At 34.3% G+C, this 13,280-nt stretch overlaps 2 protein-coding genes across 2 annotated transcripts; one reads left to right on the forward strand and one right to left on the reverse strand.

Moving 5' to 3' along the window:
- Positions 1-622: 622 nt before the first annotated feature.
- On the forward strand, positions 623-1,609 carry LOC133677956 (probable calcium-binding protein CML27). Its single transcript, XM_062100102.1, has one exon. It carries the CDS (start codon positions 760-762, stop codon positions 1,249-1,251), a length of 492 nt encoding a protein of 163 aa, XP_061956086.1. The 5' UTR covers positions 623-759; the 3' UTR covers positions 1,252-1,609.
- A 9,435-nt stretch (positions 1,610-11,044) lies between these two features.
- On the reverse strand, positions 11,045-12,784 carry LOC133678788 (peptidyl-prolyl cis-trans isomerase FKBP17-2, chloroplastic-like). The gene is made up of 3 exons (XM_062101286.1): positions 12,342-12,784; positions 11,599-11,643; positions 11,045-11,519 (listed from the first exon to the last, which is right to left on the reverse strand). The coding sequence occupies exons 1-3, from the start codon at positions 12,716-12,718 to the stop codon at positions 11,165-11,167; spliced, it is 777 nt and encodes a 258-aa protein (XP_061957270.1). The 5' UTR covers positions 12,719-12,784; the 3' UTR covers positions 11,045-11,164.
- Positions 12,785-13,280: the final 496 nt, after the last annotated feature.

Raw genomic sequence — 13,280 nt, forward strand, 5'->3', positions numbered from 1 at the left:
ATATAAAATATTTTAAAATAAGTTATTTTTTATATGACACAAACAAAATGATGTTCAGTATATAAGTATTTTTATTATTATAATAATTAGTTTCACTCTTTGTTTTCTTTTAATTTTATCTTGCCTTTTAACTATAGTCATATACATAATTTATGAGATTACAAAGATTATAATTGATAAGTTACAAACACAATGTTCCCAAATATTACAAAATAATAATAATAATAATAATAATAATAATAATAATAAGGCATCATAATATGATACAAATCAAGATTAAGTTACTAGAAAAGTCTTCTCGTTTTTTTTTTCATTGACCATTTTACCTCTAATTTAATCACTAGTAATCCAATTTAAAATCCTCACAGATTTTAAGATGGTTTATTTATGTCATCACGCTGTGTTTTTTTCTTTTTAAAATAAATTTTATTTATTTTAAATTATCATTTTTATATACTAATATAAAAAACAAAATTCCATGAAATTCCCAAAAGCAGCATGGACCATCCAATTTTTCCGTCTCCCTTGCCCATACTTGTCAAAAATAAATATTTCATCTCTCTCTCTTCCTTGTATAAAAAGTTATTTAAAAAAAAAAATCACAAATAACTACCAAACAAACAATTCTATAGTATTCGCCTCTGTCCTCTCATCCTATATAAATTTCCAGTTTCCTTTCCTCACCCTCCATAACCCCTTTCTCTTTACTCGTGCAACGGAAACTCGCTTTCCTGCTTCCCTTTAAAAAAATTCCCAAAAATGGCAACCCCAAACGCCAAAACCACTGCACCAAAACCCGCCGCCGCCGTGAAACTCGACGACACGGAGGAGCTCAAGGTGGTCTTTGACCAATTCGACGCAAACGGTGACGGCAAGATCTCAACTTCGGAGCTCGGAGAAGTGCTGAAATCCACGGGGTCCACCTACACCACGGAGGATCTCTGCCGCGTGATGGAGGATGTCGACACCAATAAGGACGGACACATTGATTTGGCAGAGTTTGCGCAGCTTTGTCGATCGCCCTCCACTGCGTCCGCCGCCTCTGAGCTGAGGGACGCGTTTGATCTGTATGATCAGAACGGTGACGGGCTGATCACAACGGCGGAGCTGCACCAGGTGCTGAGCCGGCTGGGGATGAAGTGTAAGGTGGGCGAGTGCGTGAAGATGATTAAGAACGTTGACTCTGATGGTGACGGGTGTGTTAATTTTGAGGAGTTTCAGAAGATGATGGCCGCTAACATGGGTTCCTAGATCTTTATTTTGGACGGGGACGATTGATTTGATCAATGGATGATGCTGCCGCCGGTGGGGTATAAATTTGGAGGGATAGATATACGTAGTTGCTTTTTTCTATGCACAACTTATTTAATGCTTGTATGGGTTCATAAAAAAAACCACATCTTTATCTATATTCCAAACAGACCCTAATCTATTTTAGCATGGGATTTTGGGCCATGTCGCTAACTGGGTATTATGTGGTTGGTATTTTGTCTTTGTTATTAGTACCCAGCTTCGTCTTTGTTGATTGTTGTCGAATGTTTAAGGTATCGTACATCTTAATATCAAGAACACAATAATAAATGAGTCAATAACACACCTCTTGAGAAAATTGTTGATGTTATTGAACTGTATGCCATGAGAATCTTTGATGTGGAAATTTCAGTGTTCGTGAAAATTCTAGAATTTTCCTTGGTAAAGTAGATTCTTGAAGGGTTTCAAAGGAGTTGTAGCAAAAAAACAGGTGGTACATGTGTTCGGATAAAGTAGTAATGAGTGATGATAAAGGAGGAGCAAAAATTTGAAAGAAAGAAAGATAACGGTACATGTGGGCTAGGTAGATGATAAATATTAACTCTTTTATTCAAAAGTATACAATATAACTGAGATATAATTTTTAAAATTACCTGATATTAAGTATTGTATTATCTGGGATTTCTTTTTGTTTATTCAGGTTGCATCTTTTTTCCATAAAGTATTGGAGATATTCTATAAAGATAAATTTTTCTATTTAACTTTTTAGAGCACGGCATTCCTCAACATCATGATTATGGTTATGATGAAAGTGAAAAAACTTGTTAGGGTTTATTGTGTCCGCGATGCGAACCTCATGATTACAAGGAAATTATGTTGCAGTCCATTAAGGATCCTTATAGAATTAGGAGATTTTCAAAACAAGCTATAATATTTTTGTAGGAAAATGATCGTTGACAAATAGGAAGTCCTTCCCGAACTTCGATTCACTAAAAGTTTATCCCAACATAGATAAATACCTCTAGAATCTTCTGGTAAAGTTTCAGCTCGATCCAACCGTTAGATTTGGAGTTATGCTTAATAGCATAAAACAAGATAGCAGGAAATTTTACGCCAAAATCTGAATCTAACCTTGTTTGAATCGTATCAATTCGTCTCACTCTTTTGTATCTTAAGTTCTAGAATGTTTGTGATGTTTTAAATGTGCTCTCTAGGATCTGTAAAACCGTCGTAGTTGTCCAAGTTGATCTTTGCAGAGACACATTCTTTGAAGAGGTGAATGACAAAGAGAATAGTCTATCACATGGTGGAAGTAGTGTTCATTTTTAGGAGGTCATGTGGTAACTGATCTCGTCTCGGGTTTGGTTTTTTTTTTGTCGGGGAGTATACAAGTGAGAGTTAGAGGAGGATTAATGGAGATAACTATGAATGTGGCAAGAACATGTTGAGGAGTGCTTTTCTTAGTGAGAGTGGGCCATTTAAATAGTTAGGGTATCATACATACTCCACAGATCATTATGTCTTGTTCTTTTAAGGAAATAGAGTTATCTTTATGTATTTGATATACTTATATTATTCTATCTTTTTAGTACCTTATTCTTTGTGTTTTATGCAAGATCTATGTCTTACAATAGCGTATGTAATTTATTTTGTGCTTAATAGTGTTATGGAGACATAACATGTAAAATGGAGCTAAATGAAGCATTTTTAACACAATTTCAAAGACTAGAAATAGCATATTGGGATGAGTCATGGGAGCTAAGAAGTGTAAATTATAATTGCATTAGAAATCCAACATAAACACGGAATCCTAGTGGGATTAGGATTAATTAGAGAAAATCTACTAGATTTTTGGACGATATCTGAAGCTATACGTTAACTAAAAAGCAAAGATAAGTAGAAAAACTTGTTTTTCATAATTGATTTACTTATGATCATAAATTATATTAGAAAACATATATAATTCAATGATTGATGTTAAATTATCCTTGAGAAACACTTCCTTTAAAATTGATGTTAAAACCTTTTCTCTATATATTTTACATTATGTCAATTTATCTCTTAATTTTCAGAATTGATTTCTTTTATTTTCCTAACTTTCTAAGATGTTTTTGTTAGTTTAGATCATAAAAAACTTATCTTTTACTTACTTATCAATTAAAGTATGTTTAGTGCAGTTTTACTTGATTTGCTTTAATTTAAATTTAAATAGCTTGTCTTGATTGAGTAATTAAGTTCTAATACTTGTATCTTTATGGTATGATACCTTTATTCTGTATACTACAAATCATTGATTTTAAAGGTTTAAATTTGCATGACTTCAACACTCATCAGTATTTTGTGCACGTAATGGAGTTGCGTGTTGTATTTCTAATAGAGGAGTGCAAAGTTGTTCTTAAATGGCTTGAACAAAATTATTAAGCAATTGGAGTTGATAGGAGAGTTGTTAGAGACTATAAGGGTTACAGTTTCTACGGTGAAGAGATTAGTTATTCTATTCTTTACTATAGTTTTATTAGCCATGGAAAATACTTTTGATGAGGAGTGAAAGAAAATGAACTAGCTTTTGTTTTATTTATCATAGATAGCGCAATTGATGAGGTCAAAAAACTTTTTAGACATGATTGGGCTTTTCATGACTGTCTTTTAGGTTGATGGAGTGACTAGGCTTGGCGAGTCCATGAGCTTTCTTGTAAAATAAGTCATGTATTGAGACATGTGACCCTCTAATACTTAAGCTAGCAAGTGTAGGAGAAATGTAGTGTGTGTGTGTGTGTGTGTGTGTGTGTGAAGAGAAATGTATGAATAGAAAATTTATGTGTGTAGCATGGAAAAGATTGTCTTGGTATGTATTTCTAGGACTTATCTCTTGTATGGTCAAGAACTTACTCTGACTTTTTATGGCCAAAAACTTGCATGTTGCATGGCTAAGGCTTTGCGTATCATAATATGGCCTTACATCTATATGGCTAAGGATGGGCTTGCTTTCTTACTTGCTGACTGAGTATATTTATATACCCTATCCTTGAACTTACTATATGGAGAAAGAAAATATTTTAATGAAATATTGAGTTATTGGGTGTTGTGTTATATTTTTTATTGGTGGAGATGTTGGTAAGAATATTTTATTTGATGTGCCATACTTACCATTAGTGGAGAGTTGATGACCTTAGCTAATGACAGTGTCTTTGGCTAAAAAAATGGTGTTTGCATGGAAAAAATGCATATAAAGTTTGTGTGTGCAATTCTTGAAATCTTAAAAAAAAAAATACAAAGATGTGTGCGAGGATGAGGATATTATTAACACTAATAGAAAATTAGTAAATAGTGACAAAAATATTAATAAAAAAATATTCTATAAACAATTTCCAATGAAAATAGCAATAAAAATTTACATCAATAATTTCTTATGTAAATAGCAATATAATATATTCCATTGTCGCTATTTTTTTATAGGATTTTTAATAAAATAGAGAAAATAAAATGATAAAAATTGTGTCGACAATTCCCTTCAAAGTCTAACATATAGATATTTTTTGTAAGTGATTTTAAACATTATTAACTAGAAAAAAAAATTTGTATTGATGATATCATATCTCATCTCTTGTTTATTCATTTCCTGCATCCCTTTAAAAAATGGAGAGGGTTGTTTCAGATGCATGTGACAAAAAAATATTAAAAATGATTGTGTTACTTAAGTTTATAATTGTCTTTCTCTTCATCTCTATCAATTAGGTGCATGAATGGTATATACTTTAGATTTTGTTTAACACTTCAATGTCAAGATCATCCTTGGATTTTTCTGAACTTAAAAGAAATAGTATATACTTTACAGATGACATGTTTAGTTGTCACTATGAAAGAATATCTAGAGGCTCTAATATAGGTGTATGACTTGAATAGCAAACGAATTGAGTCATTGGTAGGCTACAAATGTGATTCTAATCTTGTTTGGCCACCATCAATTTGGCTTATTCCTTTTCCATACTAGATTGGGCGAGACATCGTTGTATTTGTTTTCATTGATTATGATGCTTTTATGTCCAAATCAAATAAGCATATTATTATTATTATTATTATTATTATTATTATTATTATTATTTTCCTTTCTTGTTTGATTATCAACAATTCAGATCTATCAACAAGCAGTAGAATTGTTGAAAACTTGACGATGAAAAGTTTAATCTTTTGAAGAAAGCCGAAGGTTTTATATCTTTAAAGGATCAATTACAGAAGAAAACACATCACCTTAGCAATGAATATAAGGGAAAATTGAATGTTGATTTTGCGTTTAATACTAATAACAATGTTTATAGTTTTAATGGTAGTAGCTATACAACAAAAGCTCTTTGTTCTAGAATTTAAAAGTCATGAGAGATTAGCAGTTATGTTTTTTCCATGGTTACTTGGGTGTGTTGTTCTGCTTGAGCCATAGTATCCAGTTTACTTATATAACCCAGCTCGCTCTAAACTTAAAGAACATAGACCTATTAGCTTTAATATTATAGTAAATTATAGATCTGCCGAGTGATTTGGTCAACATGCACAACATATTGGTGGTCAGTGATTTCGATTCTTTCATCTTGATATTTTCATTTGTAGAATTTGAATTGTAATCAGCTTATCCTTTCTTTCAAACATTAATTGTATGATGAATTCTTTATTTCTAGGATAAGATTCAGAGCTGCAGTCTACTATGATCGAAACGATGGAGGTGGATGAGTTAGAAAAGCATAAACATAATAGTACTAGAATGGAAGCTTTATCCCTATTATTGGAATTCAGAATCAATAACAATTAAAGTTTGATTTTTGGATCATATCTTAGTGATCGAGTCATATTGTAATTACTATAATTTAGTCCTAAAGTTTAGGTGCTAGTCTGTCAATTAACTTTTTTTAGACGAGACCTTTTCCTATATAAGCCATGTATATGAGTTGTACAAAGCATAATGAACAAATAAGAGTAATAGTAGTTCTTTCTCTTCATTATTAGTTCATTTGTTTTCTTTATGGTATCAGAACAAAAGTCTAGTGCCTAATATTGCTCATTGTTTTTGCTTCCGCCAATATCATCATGACTGAAACTTCATCAAAAAAGCATTTGATAAAGATAATGAATTTTTATGATCCCTATTACATTCATCCCTCATATCACACCAGTCATGCTATCGTCACTCAATCCCTAGAAGGTGACAATGACACAACATGGAGTCATGCCATGATGATGTCTCTAGAAGCCAAAAATAAGCTTAGCTTCACTGATGGCACGATCAAAGCACTTTTAAAGAAGGACCCTAAATATAGAGCTTGGAGAAGATGCAATCAGATTGTGAAATCATGGATACTCAATTCTATCAACCCATCCCTAACTAATATCATAATCTTCTCTAACACAACTATTAATGTCTGGGCAGATCTTAGTGAACGATTCTCACAAAGGAATCTTTTATGTATCTTTGAACTCAAGCAAAGGATTGTTGAGCATCGTCAACAATAACATACCATAGCAACTTACTATACGACACCCAAGTCTTTTTAGGACAAGCTTGAATCATACAACGATTCGCCTTTATATAACTGTGCAGAATTAAAGCAGATTGCTGAAAGAGAAGAACATGAGCGGATCCTTCAATTCCTCATGGGCTTAAATGACACATACTCTGCTATTCGTGGATAAATTATGTTGATGCAACCACTTCCCAACATTAAAAAAAATCTACTCACTTCTGCTTTAAAAAGAAAAGCAGTGACAACTTGTTGATGCTCATGATAACCTTATTCATGCCATAAACGTGAAGAAAAACACAAGGAACACAGAGAATAAGCAACCTACAAGGTTACAAAATAGCAAAGGCAAATCCTTATATTGTACACATTGTGAGGGCAAGACACGTATAGTTGATCGTTGCTATTATATCATTGGATTTTTGCCAGGGCACAAGTTTCATGGTAGAGCTGTCAAGCTACCAAACTAGAACAAATGATTTCCAGCCAATAATACCCACAGCATGATCAAACCCAACACTACAGCAAATGGACTTCAAACCATACTTTAGTTCATAGAAGAAGAGTACAATCAAATAAAGGCATTATTCGGTAAAAATCAGTTTTGTGGAAATATGACAGGTAAACACAATTCCAAATGTTGTAAAGCTTGTATCATTAATAACAGTGTAAGTAATCATAAATCCTCTTTTTCTTATTTTTTGTCTCAAACACCTTACTATGATATTGTTCATTTACCTAATAGCTCGCACATAGACACTTTATCAATTGGTTTTGTACAAGTTAATCCATATTTATACATCAATAATGTCCTTCGCATACCCTCCTTTCAAGTTAATTTGCTCTCAGTCAGTAAACTTACTTATGATTTAAATTATATTATCACTTTTCATTCTAACTTTTGTATCTTATAGGACCTGAGCATAATAAAGATGATTGGACTCGAGAAGGAGCATAATGGCCTATACTACCTATCCAAGCACACAACCATCAAGTCACCATCAGAAATTTGAGCCAAGCCATCTTCACCATTCTAGATTTATGGTATTACTGTCTAGGACACCCTTTTACTACACCATTTCAATTTTTATATAAGACAATTCTTAATTTTTCTTTTCATCCTAATATGCATTATGAAATCTGCCTTATGGTAAAACAAACCAGACTACCTTTTAATTTGAGTTCCATTTCATCACATGCACCTTTTGATCTTATACATTGTGACATCTAAGGTCCCCATTGCACTCATTCACATTCTGGTGCCCGCTATTTTTTTAACAATTGTAAATGATTTCTCACACTGCAATTGGATACACCTTATAAAATTTAAATCAGAACACAAACTTTACTAAAATCCTTCATTGCATTTGTCAAAACACAATTCCAATATGATGTTAACCAAGTTAGAGTGGATAATAGGAGGGAGCGAGTTTACTTTTATGTGACCTCTCTTTAACAACTTAGGAATTCTTTTCAACACTCTTATCCAACAACACCACAATAAAATGAAATCATAAAGCGCAAATATCATCATCTTTTAAATGTTGCTCATGCTCTACGATTCCAAGCTCATATATTGCTTGAGTTTTGGGGGGAAAACATTCTCACTGCAGCCTACATAATAAACCGATTACTAACACTTGTTCTTTCCAAACACTCACTATATGAAAAGCTTTATAATACCACACCTAATTACCATCACGTGAAGGTTTTTGGTTATCTTTGTTATGCCACCAACATTACACTCTCCCAAAAATTTGATTCTAGGGCATGCAGATGTGTTTTGTGGGTTATCCTCTAGGATAAAAGGCATATCGTCTTTATGATCTCTCCACCAAAACCTTTTTCTTTAATCACGATGTCACATTTCATGAATCTATATTTTCATTCTATACTCAACCTTCAAATAAATAAACTAGTTAGCCAGACCCCTCAGTACTACATTTACCTTTACTAGATGTCATTTACCCACATATACTACCCACTTCCTTACACCTATCAGATGCCCTACCTACCATGCTGCCAATACATTCCTCACACGGTATTACAACAACTTTTCTCACGCCTTCTCTTTCCCCAAACCACATCATACAATCATTCTCCTTTAGGGAATTACCATCTCCTACATCCATACATAATACCATTAAGACGTTTTTATCATCAATAAAGTCTATGTCACCTATCATTCCATGTTGTAGACACCATGATCGCCACCGACTACCACATCTTCAAGATTACCATTGCTTCAACGTCATCATGCTTCCTCCTGTATCATCATCTTCTCGTCGAGGTACCCTTCACCCTTTTATCTAATTTTGTTTCTTATGTCATATATCTCTCTCACCATAGTTTTATTATAAGTCTTTCTGCCCATACGAACCAATATCGTTTGCACAGGCTGAATCTAATCCCCGATAGAGGGATGTTATGCAAGTTGAATTAACAGCCCTTGAACAAAACTATACATGGACTTTATCTCTCTTGTCAGCAGGAAAATGAGCCAGTGGGAACAAATGCTTAAATAAGCTTAAACACCATTATGATGGCACGATTGACCGATTCAAAGCTCGCCTAGTCGCCAAGGGTTACACATAAATGGAAGGTTTTGATTATACAGACAGCTTCTCACCTGTAGCCAAATTAGTAGCCTTTAAATGCTTACTTGATGTTGTTGCAATCTGTAAATAGCCCTTGCACCAACTCGACATCCAGAATGTCTTCCTTTATAACGATTTGGATGAAGAGGTTTATATGCAACCTCCCCCTAGCCTTCGTCGACAGAGGATGAATATGGTGTGTCAACTTTAGAAGTCCATAAATGGCTTAAAGCAAGCATCATATTGGTTCTCTAAATTTTCAACAACCATCAAAAGAGCTGGATTTCAATAATCCAAAGCAAACTATTCCTTATTTACTAAGGTACGAGGTGCCGTTTTTACAACGATATTACTTTATGTTGATGATATGATCATCACAGGAAATGACAATGCCACAGTTTAAGAGCTTAAGAGATTCCTTCATAATAATTTTTGGATCAAGGACTTGGGCCATCTTAAGTGCTTTCTTGGAATTGAAGTTGCCTACTCCAAGCAAAGTATTGTTATTTCCCAACGTAAATACACTCTAGATATACTTAAGGATGCATGTATGATTGGGGCAAAACCAACTAAAATTTCAATGGAATAAAACTAATGACTCACCCCTTTAGATGGTGAACTGCTCAAAGATCCATCACAATATAAATGCCTCGTTGGTCGTCTTCTATAACTCACCATCATAAGTCAAGACATCACCTTCCTAGTCTACGTTCTTAGCCAATTTATGCAGCATCCAAGGAAAACCCACCTAGATACAGCTCACCGTGTTCTGCGTTACTTGAAGCAAGCACCAGGCTAAGGCATTTTATTGCCATCATATAGGAAGCTGTAGTTGAAAGGGTATTGTGATGCTGATTGGGCAAGTTGCCCAACGACTAGACGATAGGTTACTGGCTTCTATGTTTTTCTTGAAGGAGCACCTATATCTTGGAAAAGCAAGAATAATCGATTATGTCACGTTCTTCAGCAAAATTAGAATACAAATCCATGGCATCACTTACTTGTGAATTAGTTTGGCTCAAACACCTTTTACATGACCTGCAAGTGACACACTTACAGTCAGCCCTCTTATATTGTGGCAACCAAGCTGCTCTACACATCACAGCCAACCTTGTATTCCATTAAATACACAAAACACATTGAGATTCACAACTACACTATGTGTGAGAAAATACAATTAGGCTTAATCAAGACAACTCATGTTTATTTAGCTCAGCAAATAGCAAATATATTCACAAAGCCATTTGATAGCTTATTATTTCATACACTACTTCACAAGCTAGGAACTTTGGACATCTATGCTTCAGCTTAAGGAGGCTTGTTGGAATTTCAGAATCAACAACAATTAAAACTTAATTTGTGGATCGTATCTCAGTGATTTGATTGAGTCAGGTTGTAATTATTATAATTTAGTCCTAAAATTTAGATGCTAGTATGTCAATTTACTTTTTTTAGACGAGACCTTTTTCTATATTAGCCATGTATATGAGTTGTACAAAACATACTAAACAAATAAGAGTAACTATGGTTCTTTCTCTTCATTATTAGTTCCGTTGTTTTCTCTACCTATTTTGGCTAAACTCAAGGTACATTAGCTAGACCATGACCATGATAGTCTACTCGTGAGAATCACCTGCAGCCATTCTGTTTTTTATTTATTTATTTATTTATTATTATTATAGCTATATATTATAAAATGGAATATTTACTATGTTCGGTATATTTTTTCAATCATAATTCAGGGGGGAAAAAGGAAATGTTTTGAAATATTGTAACAGAAACTGAGTGCACTCTCCGGATCACGATCATTTAAGCTGGTGCAATGGAAACTCTCTCAACCTCAACAATATACTCAAGAGTTGCAAATGGTTGAATCTGCACACCGGTGCCTAAATCTGCACCATTCTCTCTAAAACCTAAATTAGGAGGGACTATAACTCTCCTTTTGCCTCCAGCCTTCATTGATCTCAGTACATATTCTACCCCTTCACACATTCCCTTGCTATAAGGCCTTGACCCCATTACTAAAGCCAATGGTTTCCTGTCACCGCCAAATGTGTCCACAAACACTTCTCCACTGCCTTCAATTTTCCCCTTGAGATCAATCACCACCAAGTCCCCTGGCTTTGGAGAAGCCCCGCCACCTACTCTCAACTCATAGTACCTGTTATAATAACAAGTGCAATGAGTTTCAGGACAAGAACATATGTCACGGGGGTCTCATGGAGTTTGGAAACAATTACCTTATGCCATTAGGTAATGCTACTTCTTCCTCTTTATCAACATTTCTGTACAAGACTGAATCTTGTTAGTAGCAGCATGGTTTTAAGACTGATACAAATGGTGGGGCTTTCTAATCATTAAGGAATCTTAGCAGTATATTTCAGCTAGCCATGAGCCATCCAATTCATTCGATGGTTACTAGAGTTACTGCACTGTACATGGACAAGTAAAAATGACACCCACTGGCATGTCATCGTGTCAAATCTTTCAAAGTGGTGCTGGTATCAAAACTGTTTAGAATTAATGGTGGCAGAATTTTCATTTTAGATGGTAATCACAATCAATATTTCTGAAAATGTTGTGCCTATAATGTTCTGATTTCACCAATTCTCAAAGCACTAAAATTACCCTGCTTGCTGGATTCATGTTGCTAAATAAATACCCACTGTAATTTAGTGCACTTGTACTTGCTGCATTCTGTCATCCAACGTTCAGAATCTGAAAGCCCCAGTTCATTATGGTCACAATGGAGGTTTTCAATTACAATTTCTAACATCAAGCCAGTAAGGGGGTTAATGCTTATTCATTTCTCAGTGAAATTCAAACAATTCTGCAAGACTGCAACTCAATGAACATTTAATTTAATTCATGTGCCTATAATAATTTTCAACTCTTCGCTGGACAATCGAGGAAAGCAATATGAATAAGGTCAGCATCAAAGTGAAATAACGTGATGGATTGATCGAAAAGTTATGGTACAGACCTTGTATCTGCTTCTTGTTGGGAGACTTCGATGCGGGTCTTGATCTGTTCTGAAACCACACCAACTGCAAGAAAGGCTGCCCATGCTAGGCCAGCACCAAGGCCGAACCGCCTAGTTAATGTGGAAGCTATCCAGTCAGTGGTTTCAACTTTGGTAGCAGAATTGCCAGCAGGTTTAGGAGGCTTCTGCTGTTGCACTCTAACCGAGGCTGGTAGCTGCGGTTGCTCAGATGAACTGCTGCTTAGCTGTGGAGATGGATTTGGCTGCGAGGGTGGGAAAGGTGGGGTGGGAGGCGGAGGTGTTTGTGATGACGAAGAAAAGTTAGTTCTTGTTAACGGATGGGAAAGAAATGGTGGAGACCCAAAGAAGGTAGCCATCTTTTAGGCTTCAAGATAGTTTCTTGGTTAAGATAATGAGAGATGGAAGAAAAAAAGCGATTCTTTGCAAGTGTAAATATTTGGTCCTACCCTATCCTTTTATGTGATAGAATTTAAATGGTGGATCTCTCTCTCTCTCATTGCTACCATTTTAAAAATAAATTTATTTTATTTTTTTATTTTAAATTAATTTTTTTTATATTTTCAAATTGCTAGTATTAAGAATAATATTTAAAAATTAAAAAAAAATATTATTTTAATATATTTTAAAAAATAACTATTGCATGCCTGCTCTCATTTTTCAAATTTCTCCTAAAGCTCCATTTTCGAGTCTTTCGAGTCATGAAACATTTAGGACTCCATTTTTCTGTAATCACAATCTTTCAGAAATTTAAATGGATTTAGGTAATATTCACACACAAAAACCAATTCCTTCATGATCAACAGCATCACACTAGTTATTGCCTCCTGATAGAAGTGCCTGTAATTCATGGCTGGTTATGATCTCATGCTTTAAACCAGTCCCATTCCATCCAAATATCCAGAAACTAGAGAAAATTAA

Source organism: Populus nigra, chromosome 18 (assembly GCF_951802175.1).
Source record: "Populus nigra chromosome 18, ddPopNigr1.1, whole genome shotgun sequence".
Lineage (NCBI taxonomy): Eukaryota > Viridiplantae > Streptophyta > Magnoliopsida > Malpighiales > Salicaceae > Populus > Populus nigra.

What these genes read in the sequence shown, in the direction of transcription:
- LOC133678788 (XM_062101286.1), bottom strand. Translation starts at nt 12,718, where the DNA reads ATGGCTACCTTCTTTGGGTCTCCACCATTTCTTTCCCATCCGTTAACA. An exon ending in CAACAAGAAGCAGATACAAG is followed by an intron (nt 11,644 to 12,341) that starts GTCTGTACCATA and finishes AGTCTTGTACAG; the next exon opens with AAATGTTGATAAAGAGGAAG. An exon ending in GCATTACCTAATGGCATAAG is followed by an intron (nt 11,520 to 11,598) that starts GTAATTGTTTCC and finishes TTATTATAACAG; the next exon opens with GTACTATGAGTTGAGAGTAG.
- LOC133677956 (XM_062100102.1), top strand. Translation starts at nt 760, where the DNA reads ATGGCAACCCCAAACGCCAAAACCACTGCACCAAAACCCGCCGCCGCC.